This window comes from Propithecus coquereli, unplaced genomic scaffold (genome assembly GCF_000956105.1).
Source record: "Propithecus coquereli isolate 6110/MARCELLA unplaced genomic scaffold, Pcoq_1.0 Scaffold215, whole genome shotgun sequence".
Taxonomy (NCBI): domain Eukaryota; kingdom Metazoa; phylum Chordata; class Mammalia; order Primates; family Indriidae; genus Propithecus; species Propithecus coquereli.
In genome coordinates, this window is record NW_012146634.1 from 2,582,881 (window position 1) to 2,599,878 (window position 16,998).

The following is a 16,998-nucleotide window of genomic DNA, read 5'->3' on the forward strand; positions in this document are numbered from 1 at the left end:
ATTTTCATTTGTCAAGGTTGCACTATTTTCCATACGTACTATTTCTTCCATCTCACCTCTTCAATAGGTAGGTCCTGGAGCTGTGGTAAGGAGCAAGATAGGATTCCAATAAGGAACGGGGTAGGTGAGCACACAATGTCGATCATAGATGCTGGCAAGACCGGGATGTAGGTATGCTGCCAGGTGAATGGATACAGTGTGGCTACCACGGCATGGCCACATTTTGACAGAGTACTAGCCAGAGGAAAAAGCAAATAATGTCACAAATAGAGCAGCAATGTAGAGGGCACTTCAGATACTATGTTAAAGAATTATAAAACTGATGCTGGTTAGTGATCGTAGATTAACAACTCTGTGAATACTCATTAATTTTTAACATTTTAGTTAAAATTTAAACTTAATTTATTGACAACGTTTAATCTCAATCCAGCTCTTCCCCATAATTTATCATGCTAAAAATTAGCGTGTACTTAGAAAAGCATTACCAATTTTTAACAGCAGTTTAAAGTGTATTTAAAGGTTAATTTATTACAACTCAAAAAGTCACTGGTATAGCCTAATCAAATGGCTTTTTGATTATTTGGAATTATCCATGTCATTATACCTTTAGTTAAATGAGACACTGATCCTACATTTTTTTAATATGCCCAAATTTTAAAATAGTAAGAACAAGTAAAACACCAGTATGAAGTGACATATTTCATTTATTTCTTACCTTAGGCTGTTGGCAACAAAGATTACCCTCCGCTCCAAGAGGAGAGAGGCACAGACTCGGATGAGGTGACACACACTCAGGCACTTAAAGAGACATTCAAAATCAACATGTTCCAATCGGGAATCTAGTGGTCGGCAGAGTTCAATTGACTGAAATGCAAGAATTTGAATCAGGGAAGCTGATGCTGGAAAACAATCCCTAATGATAACACTATGGATCCTTCCATTCTTATACAAGTTAAGTGCAAGAAAGAGGGTTTGCTCCACAGTTTGTGAATAGCCAATTAGCCGGATGTGGTGCTTGAGTCCAGGAGTTCCAGGTTGTGCTGATCCCAAAGCCCACAGTTTACTTTGTGCTGTAAACTGCTGATAAAATCCTTTATTCCATCTGGTAACAGTATGTATAATCTTCATTTATCATTACGAAATTGTCATTACGAAAAGGTTCAATCTACGTATGGTAGAAAATCTCTGGGTCCCGGGTCTAAGAACAACTATGTCACAGATCAACTGGATATTTCTCCAGTGCTTTATGAGGCTAAAACATATTCTTCACAGGTTATGAAAAAGAGAAAACTATGCCCTTGGGCTTCTGGAAACTCTGCCTGTTAGTATAAGGCCTGCTTTTTTCTGGCTATCAAACCTTTCCAAAACAAACTAACTTACCCCATCTCCAGCCCCAGGAAGGTAGCTCTTAACCGTGATGGTGCGTCCAGGAGCTGGGAAGGGAGCTTCCATGACACTTTGCATGAATGGGTAAACAAGAGCTGGAGACATTTCTCTTCTCTTCTCTACTTCATCCAGAATCTATACACACAAAATGTTATTTTATTATGGACTCAGTTAAAATACATAAAAGAATCCTATTGTAGGAACCGTCAAACTTGGTGTACAAACTTGAAAATAACACCCATAGAATTTAAGACACGTAAGCTTCTGCAGCCAATAAGAGTTCCATAAGCATCATATCTCTTAGGGGGTATCTTTATACCCTCCAAAAAAAGTTACTAACATAAATCAACTTATTTTTAGACAAGGAGCCCCGTTTCATTTTACTAAGAGAGGGGCAAAGAAGGTGACACTGAGGATGATATCCTGCAATTTGGCATCTAGGAGAGACATGAGACAAGATGAGCTTTAGATTATGTTCTCCCTTAAGCTGGAGTTTCAGCTAACCACAATGAGGATGATATAACACCAGCAGCTGGGTTAGGGATCTTAATTTAAGCCTTCAAGCTTTGTGATTCCTAATTTACTAATAGGGAACCTTTCTAAAGTAAGATGTTAAAGTCTATGACACTTAACATTGAGAATTCAGAAAGAGTACCACTTTCCATAGAGCCCCTTCTCCACTCACCTTTGAAAAAAGATTGAAGCAGCCTAGGCGACTAACCATGCAGTATACCTCAGGGAGTCGCTTTCCTTTGCCTTCTGGCTAAAAGAAAAAACAAAACAAAACAACAAAACAACTAACCAGCACAAGTTTTTACTAATTTGGACTATTAATACTCTTTTAATACTCTTCAGTATAGAGTGGGAACCAGGGCTCTCACCCCCAATGAACACTGAAAGACGGGAAAAGTGCTAAAAATGATAGCATGATTTATTCTAGATTTAGTGAAGGTATTCTAAGTAAGAAGAAAGCCCTAGTATGGTTGGTAAGTAATTCAGAGCTCCTTTGACTGGCTCATTGTACTCCATTCCTCAAATATACCCAGACTGATATTTAGCCAGTATGTCAGTGGTATTTCCTCTATTATAAACAAACAAATAAATAAAATAAATCCATACCCCTTCTATTTTGGAACACTCCATGGTTTGGAACACTCTGTGGCTAACCCCCATGTTGCTCTTGCTGTTTAAAGCTAACAAAGCTTCTTTAACACACAGATCATTGAGTAACCCTAAAACTCATCCAGAGAGATTATTTGTGAAGTCGCTAGTCTGACTCTATTGTTCCTTGAGCAACCCTGTCTGTAGCACACACAGGTGTGGTACTTACCAAGAGCTTCTTACAGTAACCAAACCACCGGCTTCCATCTTCACCAGTCAAGACAAAGGAGAATGTTTCACTGTAAAAATAGCCAATAGTTATTCTGAGATCCAAACAACTGCTTATAGCATTCCTCATGGAACAAACAATTGAAAACTAGGGTCCAACAGCAGTCATTTTATGATCTAAGAGGAGGTAATAAAATTACATTTATTGCAAGTCACATCCCTCCTAAGAAATGTGCAGGCCTTAAGAATATCTTGCCTTGTGCTAGAGTGAGAGAATAAGATATTCGATACGCTATTGACGCTGTTGCCTCCTTTTACTTTCTTATTTATACACTCTAGCTATTAATCAAGCCCATTTCCCTTTTGCTGAATGCCCAACATTGTCAAACATCTAGGTAAGCTATAAAAGATTTTGATATGCCATTTCCCCATTCCAAATTCCCAAATTCTTCTATTTAGTTCTGAGAAGCCATATGGAACAGTGCTAGGCGAAGGATTATATCATCAATACATAAAAATCAATAGGAAAAACATCAACATGGGCAAAACATATGCATAGATAATTTACAAAAAGAAGACCTAAAGATGCCCAAGAAAGAAACTCATTAATAATCAAAGAAATCCAAATTTGAATAATAAATATGTCTATATATGGCCAAAAATATGGCTTGGGAGGGAATATGTTAAAATATTTACAGTGACTATCTCTGAGTAACCGGATTGCCAATGAGTTCTAATTTCTGCTTTTTATTTACTCCTCTATATTTTCCAAATATTCTAGAATAAACATACATAACTTGGGGTGAAAAGCCAACCATGGAGCAGCCAAGCCAATACGAAAGAAGCTGCCTACGTGGTTCGCAGTACAAGTAACAACATAAGAGCATCGACGCTGATGGCTGAGAGATGAGAGTGTTGATCAGGCTAAACTGGTTACGAGAGATGGCAGCTTAGCCTGGTGGCAATGTGAGGTGGAAGTGCAGAGCTATTTTTTCCCCCTTCAACTTCCCTTTGAAGTCACACAGAGCTACTTAAGCAACAGCTGAGGCTGTCATCCAGCAGGTCATTGGCCTGTGATACGGTTCAACTAAATCAAGCTTTTCAACCTAAACAGCATCACCAATAATTACAGTGTTGAACAAAGTAGTTATTGATTTACAAGCAGGATTCAGGTGTATAATGGTTTATTAATTAAAAACAGTAATTTCCTCTAGACACCTGGCAGAAATTCTTTAATAATTCCCTTCTCACTACACGCACAGTTCCTAAACTGGAGTCTCTCTTTGTACAAGTTCCACAGGAGAACATATAATCTGGGCTGCGGCTTCTTCTATCAACTTGAAAAAGAAACAAGATGAACACATTGCTTGTTTTATCCCTGTTTCTAGATTGCGTCCCAAAATCCAAGTCCTTTTTCCTTTTCTGTCCACTTGGGGGCATTTCTAATTTTATGTAAAGTGGAACTATTTTTTCTGCAGAATTGGCAAACCAAAGAGACTCTCAAAGTTGTTTTCCCTTCGACACTGAAATTATTCCGTGTTTTGTTTTTTTTTTTCCAAGCCCCACATAGGAAATGTTCTAATTCCGCTTTTTCCTTTCCTCCCACTGCATCCTTGACCTGCCAGTGTTCATGCAGCTTCACTCCCGGCTCTAGCCATTTCTCAAAAACTCTGATTTTACTTTTGCAGTTCTAATAAGTAGAAATTAGATAAAGTACCCCATTTACCTCTTGAGTTCTGAGGTTGGCACCCAGTCCTTTGAGTCAGGAAAACAAAATTTTGGGATAACTTTGAGCCTCTCTTCAGTGTCTTTGGATTGTTTATAGCCATGATCACCCTGAAAAAGATAATACCATACGTGACTATTATTCTATGTAAGTGGAGAATAGAAATAAAAAACTCAGCTTGGTCTCAGGAAAAGAAGTCTCTGATAAGCCTGAGCAGTTGTCTCAGCATGATTTTGTATCATGGGATATAAGATAAATAAAACTCCATTCTACAATATGCTGAGAGCAAAAACCTAGTCAGCTCAAGATCCTCTCTGATCAATAGTCAAAGATGCTTTAAAATGGCAGATGAATGTTATTTAGAAAAGATACTATTTTTAGAATCTATCTTATATATAATCATTTCCCTAAGCATATAATTTTTGCTACCTAATTACTGGTTTGCAACTTCCTATAAAATTTTGGCATGGAAGATCCTCTTTCATAAATCTGGTATTATACTTTAAAAAACAGTCTAGGCCAGGCGCGGTGGCTCACGCCTGCAATGTTAGCACTCTGGGAGGCCGAGGCGGGCGGATTGTTTGAGCTCAGGAGTTGGAGACCAAACTGAGCAAGAGTGAGACCCCGTCTCTACTAAAAATAGAAAGAAATTAGATGGACAACTAAAAATATATAGAAAAAATTAGCCGGGCATGGTGGCGCATGCCTGTAGTCCCAGCTACTCGGGAGTCTGAGGCAGGAGGATCGCTTGAGCCCAGGAGTTTGAGGTTGCTGCGAGCTAGGCTGACACCACGGCACTCTACTCAGGGCATAAGAGGAGACTTTGTCTCAAAAAAAAAAAAAAAAAGTCTAAATTTAATGAAACCAGACATTTAGAAATTAGTACGACTTGTCTATAAAAACAAGCACGTAAGCCTAATTACCATATTGATTTCAGACAACTAATAAAAATGACTTATCTTTTAATTTCGTTTTTTCTTTGCTTTTCTCTCCTTTTTCTTTTTTTTGAGAAGGAGTGTTGTTATGTTGCCCAGGCTGGCTTTGAACTTCTAGACACAAGTGATCCTCCTACCTCAGACTCTAGAGTAGCTAGGACTTTAGGTATGGACCACTATGCCCCGCCTCCTTTAATTTCTTAAAAAAAAAAAAAATACAGCCATTCTGGGTCACTTGGATATTAACCTCTTAAAAAATGGAAAAGCATTCTAACAAATTTTTAGTTGTAGTATAGTCTATTATTTTTGTATTGTTAAGTGATGCACAATCATCTTCATTCAAGGTTTCTACAACAGAATCAAAAAGGGGCTCAATCAGCTCTTTTCCTCCCTAATTTTGTGCTTGAGGCACAAAGATGCTTTTTTACTTATAGACATCTCTGAGTCACTGCCAGAGTCAACTGGGTCCTTATCTGGTTGAGCCCATTAATTCAGGCTTAGATGTTCCTCTACAATTGTAAGACTGATCAAAACCAGGAAAATATTCAGCTCCTCTTGAGAAATTTGATTACTCATGACTATTTAGATTACATTATTTTAGACTATAATATTAATAGTACTGTTTTACTAAACAGTGCTGTGATGTTGTGCTCTCAGGCTACACTGAGGAATTTTATGAGAAATTAAACTTATTGATTTATTTACTGTAGGGATGTCATGGAGGACTTTTTTAAAAATGAGAATCCATGCAGTGACTCTTAGATTCTAGTACAATTGTGCTTTATTAGCTTTTTTAGTGAAACATATACCTCCGGGTTATAAACCCCAAATCCTAAAATGACAGAGCAAACAATTTAAATTAGAGAAGTGGCCCAAGTAATAAGTTTGAAAGTGAGTAAGTGAATGTCCCTATAATGGGTATCGCTCCTTACTAGAACAAGGTACAAAATTTACAGGGCACAGTACAAAATGAAAATGTGGGGCCCCTTGTTCAAAAAGCAAGAAAAATTAAATATAAAATAAAATACAAAACTTTCCTTTTTTCTATGGTCTCCCAACCTGCAATGGAGTTTTTGTTATTTAATGTCACATTCCCTCAGGCATGAGGATCCTAGGGGATGAAAACGAACCCTCACAAGTGCTTAGGGGCCCCGGCCTGCAATCTGGTACACAAGTAGCCCACCAGCTGCTGGGTTTCCTCTCCAGGCAGCTGCAGGACTGAGACTCTGCCCTGACTCGGGGTAAGGAAATTGAGCCAGGCATCAATTTCCCTTCCTATGCTGCTAACACAACATTCCAACCCATAGCAGTTGGGTAGCCCCCAAGGATTTGCAGCCTCCACACAGAGGGGTACTGGGATTGGGGGTGGTAGAAAGGTTTGTCCCTACCAAGTCACCCACTGGACACGAGTGGTACTACTAGCCCAGGGCAGGGTGGGCTGCTCCCATATGTTGCAGGACAATGCCTGCCTGGTCCAACCCTCCCCAGCCTGTGTCCAAGCCCCAGCAAGGGACAGAAGATGGCAGCAGTCACTGAGTGAGAGTATGAAGGAAGCCAGATAGGGCCTGGGAACCAGGCCATAGGGAACAGGACAACTAGAGAATCCATCCTAGGTAGGTGGCAGGAGATGATTCAATGCGTGAACTGTGGCTTTAAGACCTTGGCACACATCCAATTTTCCCATCAGACTTCTCTTACAAAACACAAATTCAAAGATAAAATTATTAAGCATTTTCAAGATGGTGACTGCAAAGCATTAAACCCTAAGCATAGGGTCCCTCTGAGCAGGGGAGGGAGGAGGCCATGTGCAACTGCACTGGTCACTTGCCAAGAAGTCCTGTTCCTTACTCAGCTTCAGCCAATTCCTGACCCTTAGGAATGTAGGCTAAGTGTTGGCAGTCTTTCCAGTTTCTCAGGAAAAGGCAGCTATACAGATTTGTAAGTGAAATTTGATTTTTAAAAGTTGGCAACAAAAGTTATTGTTGTTACTTTTATAAAAACATGAATGCAATGCAAAAAAAACCCCAAACAAATGCCTGTGGGCTCAGTTTGCTCATAGGCTCAATAAGCTTTATGAGAACAGGGACTAAGAAGATCTTTTTCAGTTGTACTCGCATCATCTAATCCTGGAAAACAGTAGGTATTTTTAAAATATTTGATTAAATGAATGAATGAATGATTTTTTAAAAAGGTAGAACCAAATAATATTTTTAATAATAACAGCTACCATTTATCAAGTGCATACTATGCCAGAAACTGCATTCAGTAATTTACATAATCTTATTAAATTATTACTAATTATGGGTAACATTATATAGTGCTTACTATATATGCCAGATACTGTTCTAAGTGCTTTATACAAATTAGCTCATTTAATCCTTGCTACAACTCAAAGGAGTAGATACTATTGTGATTACCCCCATTTTACAAATGAAAAAATTGAGGCACAAAGAGATTAAGTAACTGCTCAAAGTCACAGAGCTAGTAAGTAGCAAATGCAGCATACTGGCTCAGAGTCTATGCTCTAAACCACTATCACCCTATTCTGCCACATTTATTTTTATTTTTTTAGACCTAGTCCTGAACCCAGAATTAATACATTTCTTTCTTTCTTTCCTTCTTTCTTTTTTCTTTTGAGACAGGGTCTTGCTTCATCACTCAGGCTGGAGTGCAGTGGTGTGATCATAGCTCACTGCAGCCTTGAACTCCCGGGCTCCGGTGTGCCTCCTGTCTCAGCCTCCAAAGTAACTAGGACTACAGGCATGTGCCACAATGCCTGGCTAATTTTATTTATTTATTATTTTTTGGAGAGACAGAGGTCTTGCTATGTTGCCCAGGCTGGTCTCAAACTCCTGTCCTCAAGTGATCCTCCCATCTCGGCCTCTAAATGTGCTGGGATTACAGGCATGAGCCACCATGTCTGGTCTGCCACATTTATTACTCCCCTCATCAAAGATGAGAAAGTTATGGCTCTGTAACTTGTCAAAGATTATTAAATGGCAGAGCCCAAAATAAAAAACTGACTTGGAGAATGACCTGGTTTTGTTTTTTCCCTTGGTTGTAGCTCATGCCTAACATAAGATGTCATTAAAGTCACTTACCAGATCCTATCACAAGTATAGTATTGGTAAAAGCTGGTTGAGATAACAATAAACAGAAAGATAGGAAATCAATACAGAGACACAGGAACATTCCTGAATCCCTCTTGGCCTCCTTATACTTACCTTGCTAGGGAATTGTTGTATGATTTGGGGAATATAGTTTATTCCTGATGGTTTCTTCTGTAGAGATACCACCACAAAGAGTTCAAACAGCTGCTGCTCCTGTAATTCAATAAGATCCCGCTCCAAGGTCTGGTAGTGAGGATTCCTCTTGGAAGACTGCTGCACTTGTGCTAAGCGCTTGTGGCGATCTGGAATGAAATCACGGAGCTATGTTTTCTCTCTGTAGCCATATCTTTCCTCTAGCATCTAGAGGTCATGACCCATATAGGACTAATCTTCACACAGTCATTGCTGAATGAATATTGACTAACCAATATCTGCCACGCAGACATACCTGTTAGGGCTATGACATAGCTGGAGGATAAGTACAGACTGTCACAAGTGCCCAGGGGCCCCACTCTACCTCTGGGCAGCAGTGAGACTAACATTTCATGTCCTAACCAATACTCTATGTATGTCCCAACACATCTTTCATGGCATTGCACCAGGACCCATGGAAAATGTCAGGAAAAAGCACTGATTCACAGACAGTAGATGCCACTGTCTGGAATGCCATGAAATCAAGGGGTGGGGTGGGGAAGATCTGATAAAAGAATTGCATCCTACAGAGAGTAAGTACAGAAAGGGATGAATTTGAAAAATTAAAACAAAAATTATCCTCACATTAAAGAAACCGTCCTTTCCCCTTCTCTCCTTGATATAAATTACTAATATGAATGTATGCTTATACCAATAAATAGTACTAATGCATGAGGAAAAAAAATGAAGTGGAAGAAGACATCTATTCGCAGACTATTCTTCAAAAGAATAAAATTATGGAAGCATACTATTTAAACAGTCATAACAATACTACTCAAGACTGGATAGCATCTATCCTCTATTCTCATTTATCTCTAAATTCTGAAAATTTGCAGGGAGTCTCCACTAGGGGAAATGGTGTACTTGCAGAAAAAAAGAGTCTAAGTGTCCCAGAAATTTGTTTATGTGTCATTCTGAGCCACTGAATAGAATGATTCATCCTCTGATTATTTTTCTTTTCTTTGTGAGATATGAAGCATTCTGGCCCCAAAGTGGGTACACTATTGATCGAAACATTAAGAGCACCTAAAAAAATACATGTTAAGAGTGGCTCCCCAGAATTACATTTAGTGCTCTAGACAAAGCTTTACTTACTCAAAGGGCTGAGCTCAAGCCAAAAAAAGTTTAGGTCCTGTGTCTCAGTAGCAACAGCACTAAATTAGTCATCTTTACATATCGAGGCTGAACCTGATGATGATTTAAGTTTCACCTTCAGTGAGGCTACAGAATCACACACCTGACTTGAAGCAATTCAGGCCAGTGGAGGGAGCACAAGACTATTAGTCATAAGATTAGAGTATTGGACCTGGAATTGCCCTGTACTCAGCTTTGAAAATTCATGTCTCCTATTTTTTTCCATGACTTAGTATGTCAGTCAGTTAAACAGGAACTAGATAACTTGCTGTGACAATTCATTAGATAAAGGACACAGGGCACCATGAAGTGCTTGGACAAATATAGCCAGAAATGCATAGTGCATTCTGTAATATATTCTAGTAGAAAGTAAACAGCACAATTTGGAATATAAATGCCCATGAAGGAGAAACAGATAAATGTTTCCTTTTTCAATATCAGAGATATCAAAGTTACTTAAATAATTACACTAGAGTGATGGTGAAAAATCAGACATGTGATGCTAAGTATTTGTCTCAGAGGATGAGTCACACACTCTATTCTGGCTTCTGGGAAACTACTGCATATATGTCTGGACACGTAGCTCTGCACTGCTCCCCTAAGAACATTCCATTCTACGAACCATATTGGTTTGTCTCACTCTGCTATGGGAGATTTTTAATGCTGTCGAAGATCTGAGAGTGTACTTTTTAGTTGCCCAAATCTCTCAGGTTCTGAAAATAAAGAAATCACCTACAAAATTAAACATCATGTGGGGAAAAACATGCTTAATGACAAAGGTAGGTGCCACTCCGCCTATAACCATGATCATCACAAGAACGGGAGCAGCCCCAGTGACTCACTCACTCTTTGGCAGATACTCAGCATCACTTTCGTTCCCACTGGTTTCACCTGAAAAGACAGAAAGAGTTTCCATTTGTATTGTTCAACAGTAGGAAGTATATGAGCATGAGAACAACGTAAAACCTCCACAGACCTGGGTACTTAGAGTAAGGAATAATGAAGACGCTGAGCCTTTCTCCAAACCAGTTAGTTATATCAGGTTAGGACAATTACTGAAAGAGAATAAAAGGCTCAACAAAGAAAGTACTCTATTACATCTTCTTCCTAATCCTTACCTCACTCCTCAGCTGCTCTTCCATTCCTGATTCTAGAGTTAAAAAAATTTCAGACTAGTTTTAAAAAGTCTGATTCAGAGTGGATTCTATTTCTACATCCACATCCTTGTCTGCATTTATATTCCCAAATAAAGTATCAAAGGTAGAGCACTAAGCAGGCTAAATAAAAATCTGAACACCAGCCAGATTATGAGTTTAGAATAATAGGAAAATCTGGGAGCTAGGAGAAATTGCCAAGTAATTAAGTCTACCTTGTCTATAATGCCTCTAAGCTACCTCTAAACCCATACTGATCTTTCTTTTACTCTGAATTCATATAGCACTCATACTGTTTGGAATTGTTCTTATTTTCCCCAATCACATTTTAAGTATCTTGAGGATAAGGGGGCTATATTGTTTTCATAAGGAGTGTTTTGGACGACAGTTTTGGGCACACAATTTATAAAAGAAAAAAAAAGCTTCCTGAATAAGTGAAAAACTTCTAGATTGTCTGAAAAATTAAAACAAAATAAGAAAAGTACAAAGAAAGGAAAAATCTTTAAATGTATCAGGAAAAACAAAGCCTAGAAGTCATAAATGAAAATATATGTAAGGTTGATTATATAACATTATATCTAATAAAAAATCGTTAGTAAACTCAAAAGTGAACAATAAACTGGGAAAATATTTGTAAACACATTGCGGATACAAGGCTAAGTTTCTTAATATTCAAATAACTGTTACAAATCAAGAAGAAAAATACAGCACAACAGAAAAAGGAATGAAGGGTAGGAACAGGCAATTCATAGAAAAAGATTTATAAATTATTGATAAGCATGAAAATTGCCCAAGTTCAAAATGAAAGAAATGTAAATTCAAACAAGACATAAATTTTCAACCATGATATTGGCAAAAAAAAAAAAAGCTTTAATAAAACATAATATTGGTGAAGATTATGGGGACAGAGGCATTTCAAATGCTGTTTGTAGAAACATAAGCTGTTACAATCTCTTTGTGAGACAATTTGGCCACAGCTATAAAAATTTTAAATCGATATGTTCTTTAATCAAGTTAAGTCCATCCACTGCTAGAAACTTATTCTACAGATATATTCTTGCAAATATGCAGAAATATAAGTAAAAGGATGCATATTGTAGCATTGTTTAAAGATATATATGTACACACACACACAAACACATATTCCCCTTAAATATCCACAGGTTAAATAAAATGGTACAAACAACCAAAATGACTACCAACTTAATAAAATTATTTTACATCTATCCAATGAAATACAATTCAGCTTTGTAGATCTCTATGTGTTGATACTGAAAGAGCTCTGAAATACATTAATTAAGCTTTTTTAAAAAGGAAGGTATACAAAATCTGAATAGTATAACACTATTTGTGTAGAATATGTATTTGCATATGCATAAAATTTTTAGGGGTGGTGGAAGGAGGTTTGGTAAATTCTGGCTTTTCATTTTATAATAAGGAATAAGAGAACATTAAAAGAAATGGTGCCTCTTTATAAGATAGATGGGAAAGATACATAAGAGATGTTACAAAAGAAATATCTATTTATTTGTTGCATACTATATAGGCTTTATAACTCCAAATTAGCCACCATTCAAAAATTATAGTGGGGCTATAAAATATTGTTCAGGAGGAAGAAACAAACATTGTGAGCTCCTGAGTCCTATTTGTATCCTTAGCACCAGTCACCTCTTAGGAGCTTATGAAGTGGCTGGAAAGAAAGAAAACAAAGAGGAAAGGGAGAAAGGACAATATAACTGGAAAAGATCTTATTAAAGGTCATTTAAGTGGCTTTAGTATATTCACATCTATGGGTTTTGATGACCTATATTCCAAGACACTGAATGAAGGTTCAGTGGATTATGAGCCAATGGGGAAATCTGTTGAGAATCTGCAGGGATCAAAAAAGTACCAGGTTGTCTTTTTTTAATATGTGAGTTCAACACACAAAATTATAATGACAGAATTAAAGAAAAGCAGTAAGTCATTTTATAACATCTGAAAATTGAAAGTTAAGAAATGTTTGGGTTAGAATACATTAGTAAACCCTAGCATGTATTGACAGAGTAGGTAAATATAATTATCTAGTTTTATTAGGCATTGTTGATACACAGACAAAAGCTTATGGAGAAAAAATGAAAATCTGAGATGATGGAGCCAGGAGATCCTCAAATGTGAGAGAAGCGTCTCTGGTGCACTGGAGGAAGTGGTCACAGAAGCTGGGCAAATGCTTGTTTTCTTTGAGCCATGCAAAGAAAAACTTTTTTCTCGTATTTTAGTTGATAAATAATAACTGTGTACATATTCATGGAGTACATAGTGATATTCTGATATGTATAATGAATAGTATCAGATCAGGGTAATTAGCAAATTCATCACTTAAATACTTATAATTTCCTTGTATTGAAAACGTTCATATCCTTCTAGCTATTTGAAACTATATATTATTGTTAAGTATAGTCATCTTCCAGTGGTATAGAACACTACAACTCATTTCTCCTAGAAAAACAAACTTTTAGAGAAGGATTACAATGTAGGGAACGCTCCTTTTTTTTGTGTGTGTGTGTGCTAGAAGTTGGCAATTCAGGCTATTAAAGAATTTTTTTCTTTTCAACATTGATATAGTATATAAAAAAGATTTGGCTCTTCAAAAGGTTGCCTTAGCTTTGCACAGTGGCAGTATTATAGCCAATGAGGTTTATCCAAGGCATAATTATTGCTAATTGAAAACTTTTCCCAATACTCCACCATGATGACTTGAAATACAGTCAGCATTGGCAATTTTTGACAGCCTCTATGGAGACTGAAAAAAAAAAAAGGAAAAAAACTTATCTTAGAGCTAAATATACTAAAATGCCCTTGGTCCAGAGGGCATAAAGCACACAAATAAAATAAGGGATCAATAATAACATACTTAGAGTGAAATACCTGGACAGTAGTTACCAAAAGACTGCTGTTAATCTGGGAAAATGCTTACGCACTTGTCCTGGCCCTGGTGTCTTAATATTTTACATAATTTGCAATTTATAATCTATTTCCTTATCTATAAAACAGCAACAATAATATTAGCCACACAAGGTTATTTAGGGAATTAATAATGATGCACTGGAAAGGATCCAGCACAGTATCTGGCACCAGTCTTCATTTTCACTTTCTGTATCTAGTTCTGAATTATACAAATAAAAAACCTTTGACAATACTCTTACTGTAGATAAGGACATACATGGACAAGAGATAGACTGCTAAAAATCAAAGTCTATGAGAAAAAGTGACTGTTGATGATAGAAAAGATTAAGACTTTATAGAGCCATGCTCCTTGATTCAAATCTGTGTTTCCTCCTCTAGCTCAGCTTCTTTGTTTGTAAACTTAGGATAGTCCCCGCCTATCCTAATTATCATTATGTTACATATGAGATGTAATATGTAAAGAAACTATTACTACACTCAGTAAGTGGTAGCTATTATTAATAACAATAACCAAAACGATTTCTTCCCCAAAGGAGATTAAAATATGTTTTAATAATTGCCTTTGAAAAATATGACAACTTACATTAAAAATGGTGACCAGTTGATTTTAATCATCACAGAGTAAGAAGAAAGAGTCTTACGTTGTAACACAGAGGACTTTATTTTCAGATAGTAAGTTGTTAGAATGTCGAATAGATTTTTAAAGGAAATTAAGACATTTCTATCTTTGGAAGTCTGCAAAAAGAAGAAATATTCTCCTTGGTATGACTTGGCTGTTGTTATGAATCTTATAAATAAAATTGCTAAATTCTACATATTCTTTGTCAGACAACCAACTCAAGAATCTCGCATGCATTTGTAAGAAAATTCTAATACTTCATTATGAATGTTGAAAGTTTCTTTTTTTTTTTGAGACAGAGTCTTGCTCTGTTGCCTGGGCTAGAGTGCCATGGTACCAACCTAGCTCACAGCAACCTCGGACTCCTGGGCTCAAGCGATCCTTCTGCCTCAGCCTCCCGAGTAGCTGGGACTACAGGCACGCGCCACCATGCCCGGCTAGTTTTTTCTATGTATTTTTAGTTGTCCAGCCAATTTCTTTCTATTTTCAGTAGAGATGGTGTCTCACTCTTGCTCAGGCTGGTTTCGAACTCCTGAGCTCAAACGATCCTCCCGCCTTGGCCTCCCAGAGTGCTAGGATTACAGGCGTGAGCCACCGCGCCCGACTGAAAGTTTCTTAATTAATACAATATAAGTTTTATCTAGGCATCTGAAGGATAAAATTATTAAACTTATTAGATGACTACAAGTTGAGTACCACATACATTCAGTCCATACATATCTAATGTTTTTATTTCTCCACTGAAAAAGTCTATACTGATAAGTAACTATAAATCAAAGTAGGACTACAAAATAATGATTCAATCTGCCTATGAAAATTAGTCTCATGGGTTTATAATTATTTTTTCATTTATTTATTCATCTAATCGTTATTACTTGGCACGGAATTAAATAAAAGGGATTTGAGAAATTGTCCATTATTCTAAAGAAGTTTATACTTAAGTGGGATAGACAGGAAAGTAAACCAAAAATTATAATACACATCAAATATTAAGTTACATAATGATTCTCCCTTCATACCTTGACGGCTCCAAATGGATGGAACAGAATACAAATTCTTTGGAAAAACAAACACCACATGTTCTTACTAATGATTGGGAGTTAAACAATGGGCACACATGGGCACAAAGAGACAGGACACTGGAAACCAAGAAGTGGAGAGGGTGGGAGGAGAGTAAGGGATAAAAACTTACCTATGGGGTACAATAAACACTATTCTGGTGACGGGCACACTAAAAGCCCTGACTTAAGCATTATACAGGGTATCCATGTAACAAAAACATTTGTACCCCCTTAATATTTTGAAATAAAAAAAAATACACAGGCTGGGTATGGTGGCTCACACCTGTAATTCTAGCATTCTGGGAGGCCAAGGTGGGAGGATCGCTTGAGGTCAGGAGTTCGAGACCAGCCTGAGCAAGAGTGAGACCCCGTCAATACTAAAAATAGAAAAAAAAGTAGCCAGGTGCAGTGTCATGTGCCTGTAGTCCCAGCTACTCAGGAGGCTGAGGCAGGAGGATCACTGGAGTCTAGGAGTCTGAGGTTGCTGTGAGCTAGGATGATGCCACCGATGAGCAAGACTCTGTCTCAAAAAAAAAAAATACAATTCTTACCTTTTGCAGGAGGTACTATTTCTTTTTCAGTGTAAGGGTGTAACTTTACTCTCTTCTTCCCTCTCTTAGATTCAAATATGTCATCTATTTTCAATACAAGCTGAAAAAAAGACCAGAAAAATACAAGTTAAAACCAACACCTACAAGTTTCACAGCTTGATGACAATAATTTATTAGTGATTGTCATTCAGAGAAAAGATCCATTTTATAAATAGAAACCTTTACATTTTTCAATTTTGAATCTAAAATTATTTCTTTAGTGAGATGATACACTGTTCTAACACAAAGTCCATATTAATAATTGCAAGGGAAGAAGGAAAGGATATTTCCTTTCCAGATAAACCCAGCACAGGTTCTTAGATTCCTTGTCACTCCATGTCACAACATGCAGGAAATGAGACTACTTCATATAATGACCAAGCCTTTACTATTAAGCTCAAGTTTTGATTTGCCCAGAGTAGGAAGGAGAAGTTGGAAGGCAGGGTGAGACTCAGTTGTTTTTGCTCCCAGGAATTTTTCCCAAAGAGAGGATAATCACACTTAGTTAGCTTTTGTCAAAGGGAATACTCTCTTTGCTACTGGGAGTACTAGGATTACAATTTATTTTAGAAATATGTTATAAAAATAGGATACTCAAATATGTTCAAATACAAAAACTATGTTTTTTTCTTTTTCAATCATCAATCTATGTCTCGAGTAAGTAAAATCCAGACCATTTGCTTTTAAATTGTTCTCTTCATCTCATAAGCATTACTCATGAGAAATTTTTCTTTACTGCTGGGACAGGGGTGTGTGTGGTGTGTGTGTGTGTGTGTGTGTGTGTGTGTGTGTGTGTGTGTGTGTGTGTGTGTGTGT

At 37.2% G+C, this 16,998-nt stretch overlaps 1 protein-coding gene across 1 annotated transcript in view; it reads right to left on the minus strand.

Moving 5' to 3' along the window:
• DENND2C (DENN/MADD domain containing 2C) overlaps positions 1-16,998 on the minus strand; it is a 34,309-nt gene that overhangs the window by 11,972 nt on the left and 5,339 nt on the right. The window contains 9 exon segments of the mRNA XM_012644609.1: positions 40-234; positions 716-864; positions 1,381-1,521; positions 2,072-2,149; positions 2,717-2,786; positions 4,442-4,551; positions 8,601-8,788; positions 10,659-10,703; positions 16,144-16,243. Of these exon segments, the coding sequence (XP_012500063.1) occupies positions 40-234; positions 716-864; positions 1,381-1,521; positions 2,072-2,149; positions 2,717-2,786; positions 4,442-4,551; positions 8,601-8,788; positions 10,659-10,703; positions 16,144-16,243 (1,076 nt within the window).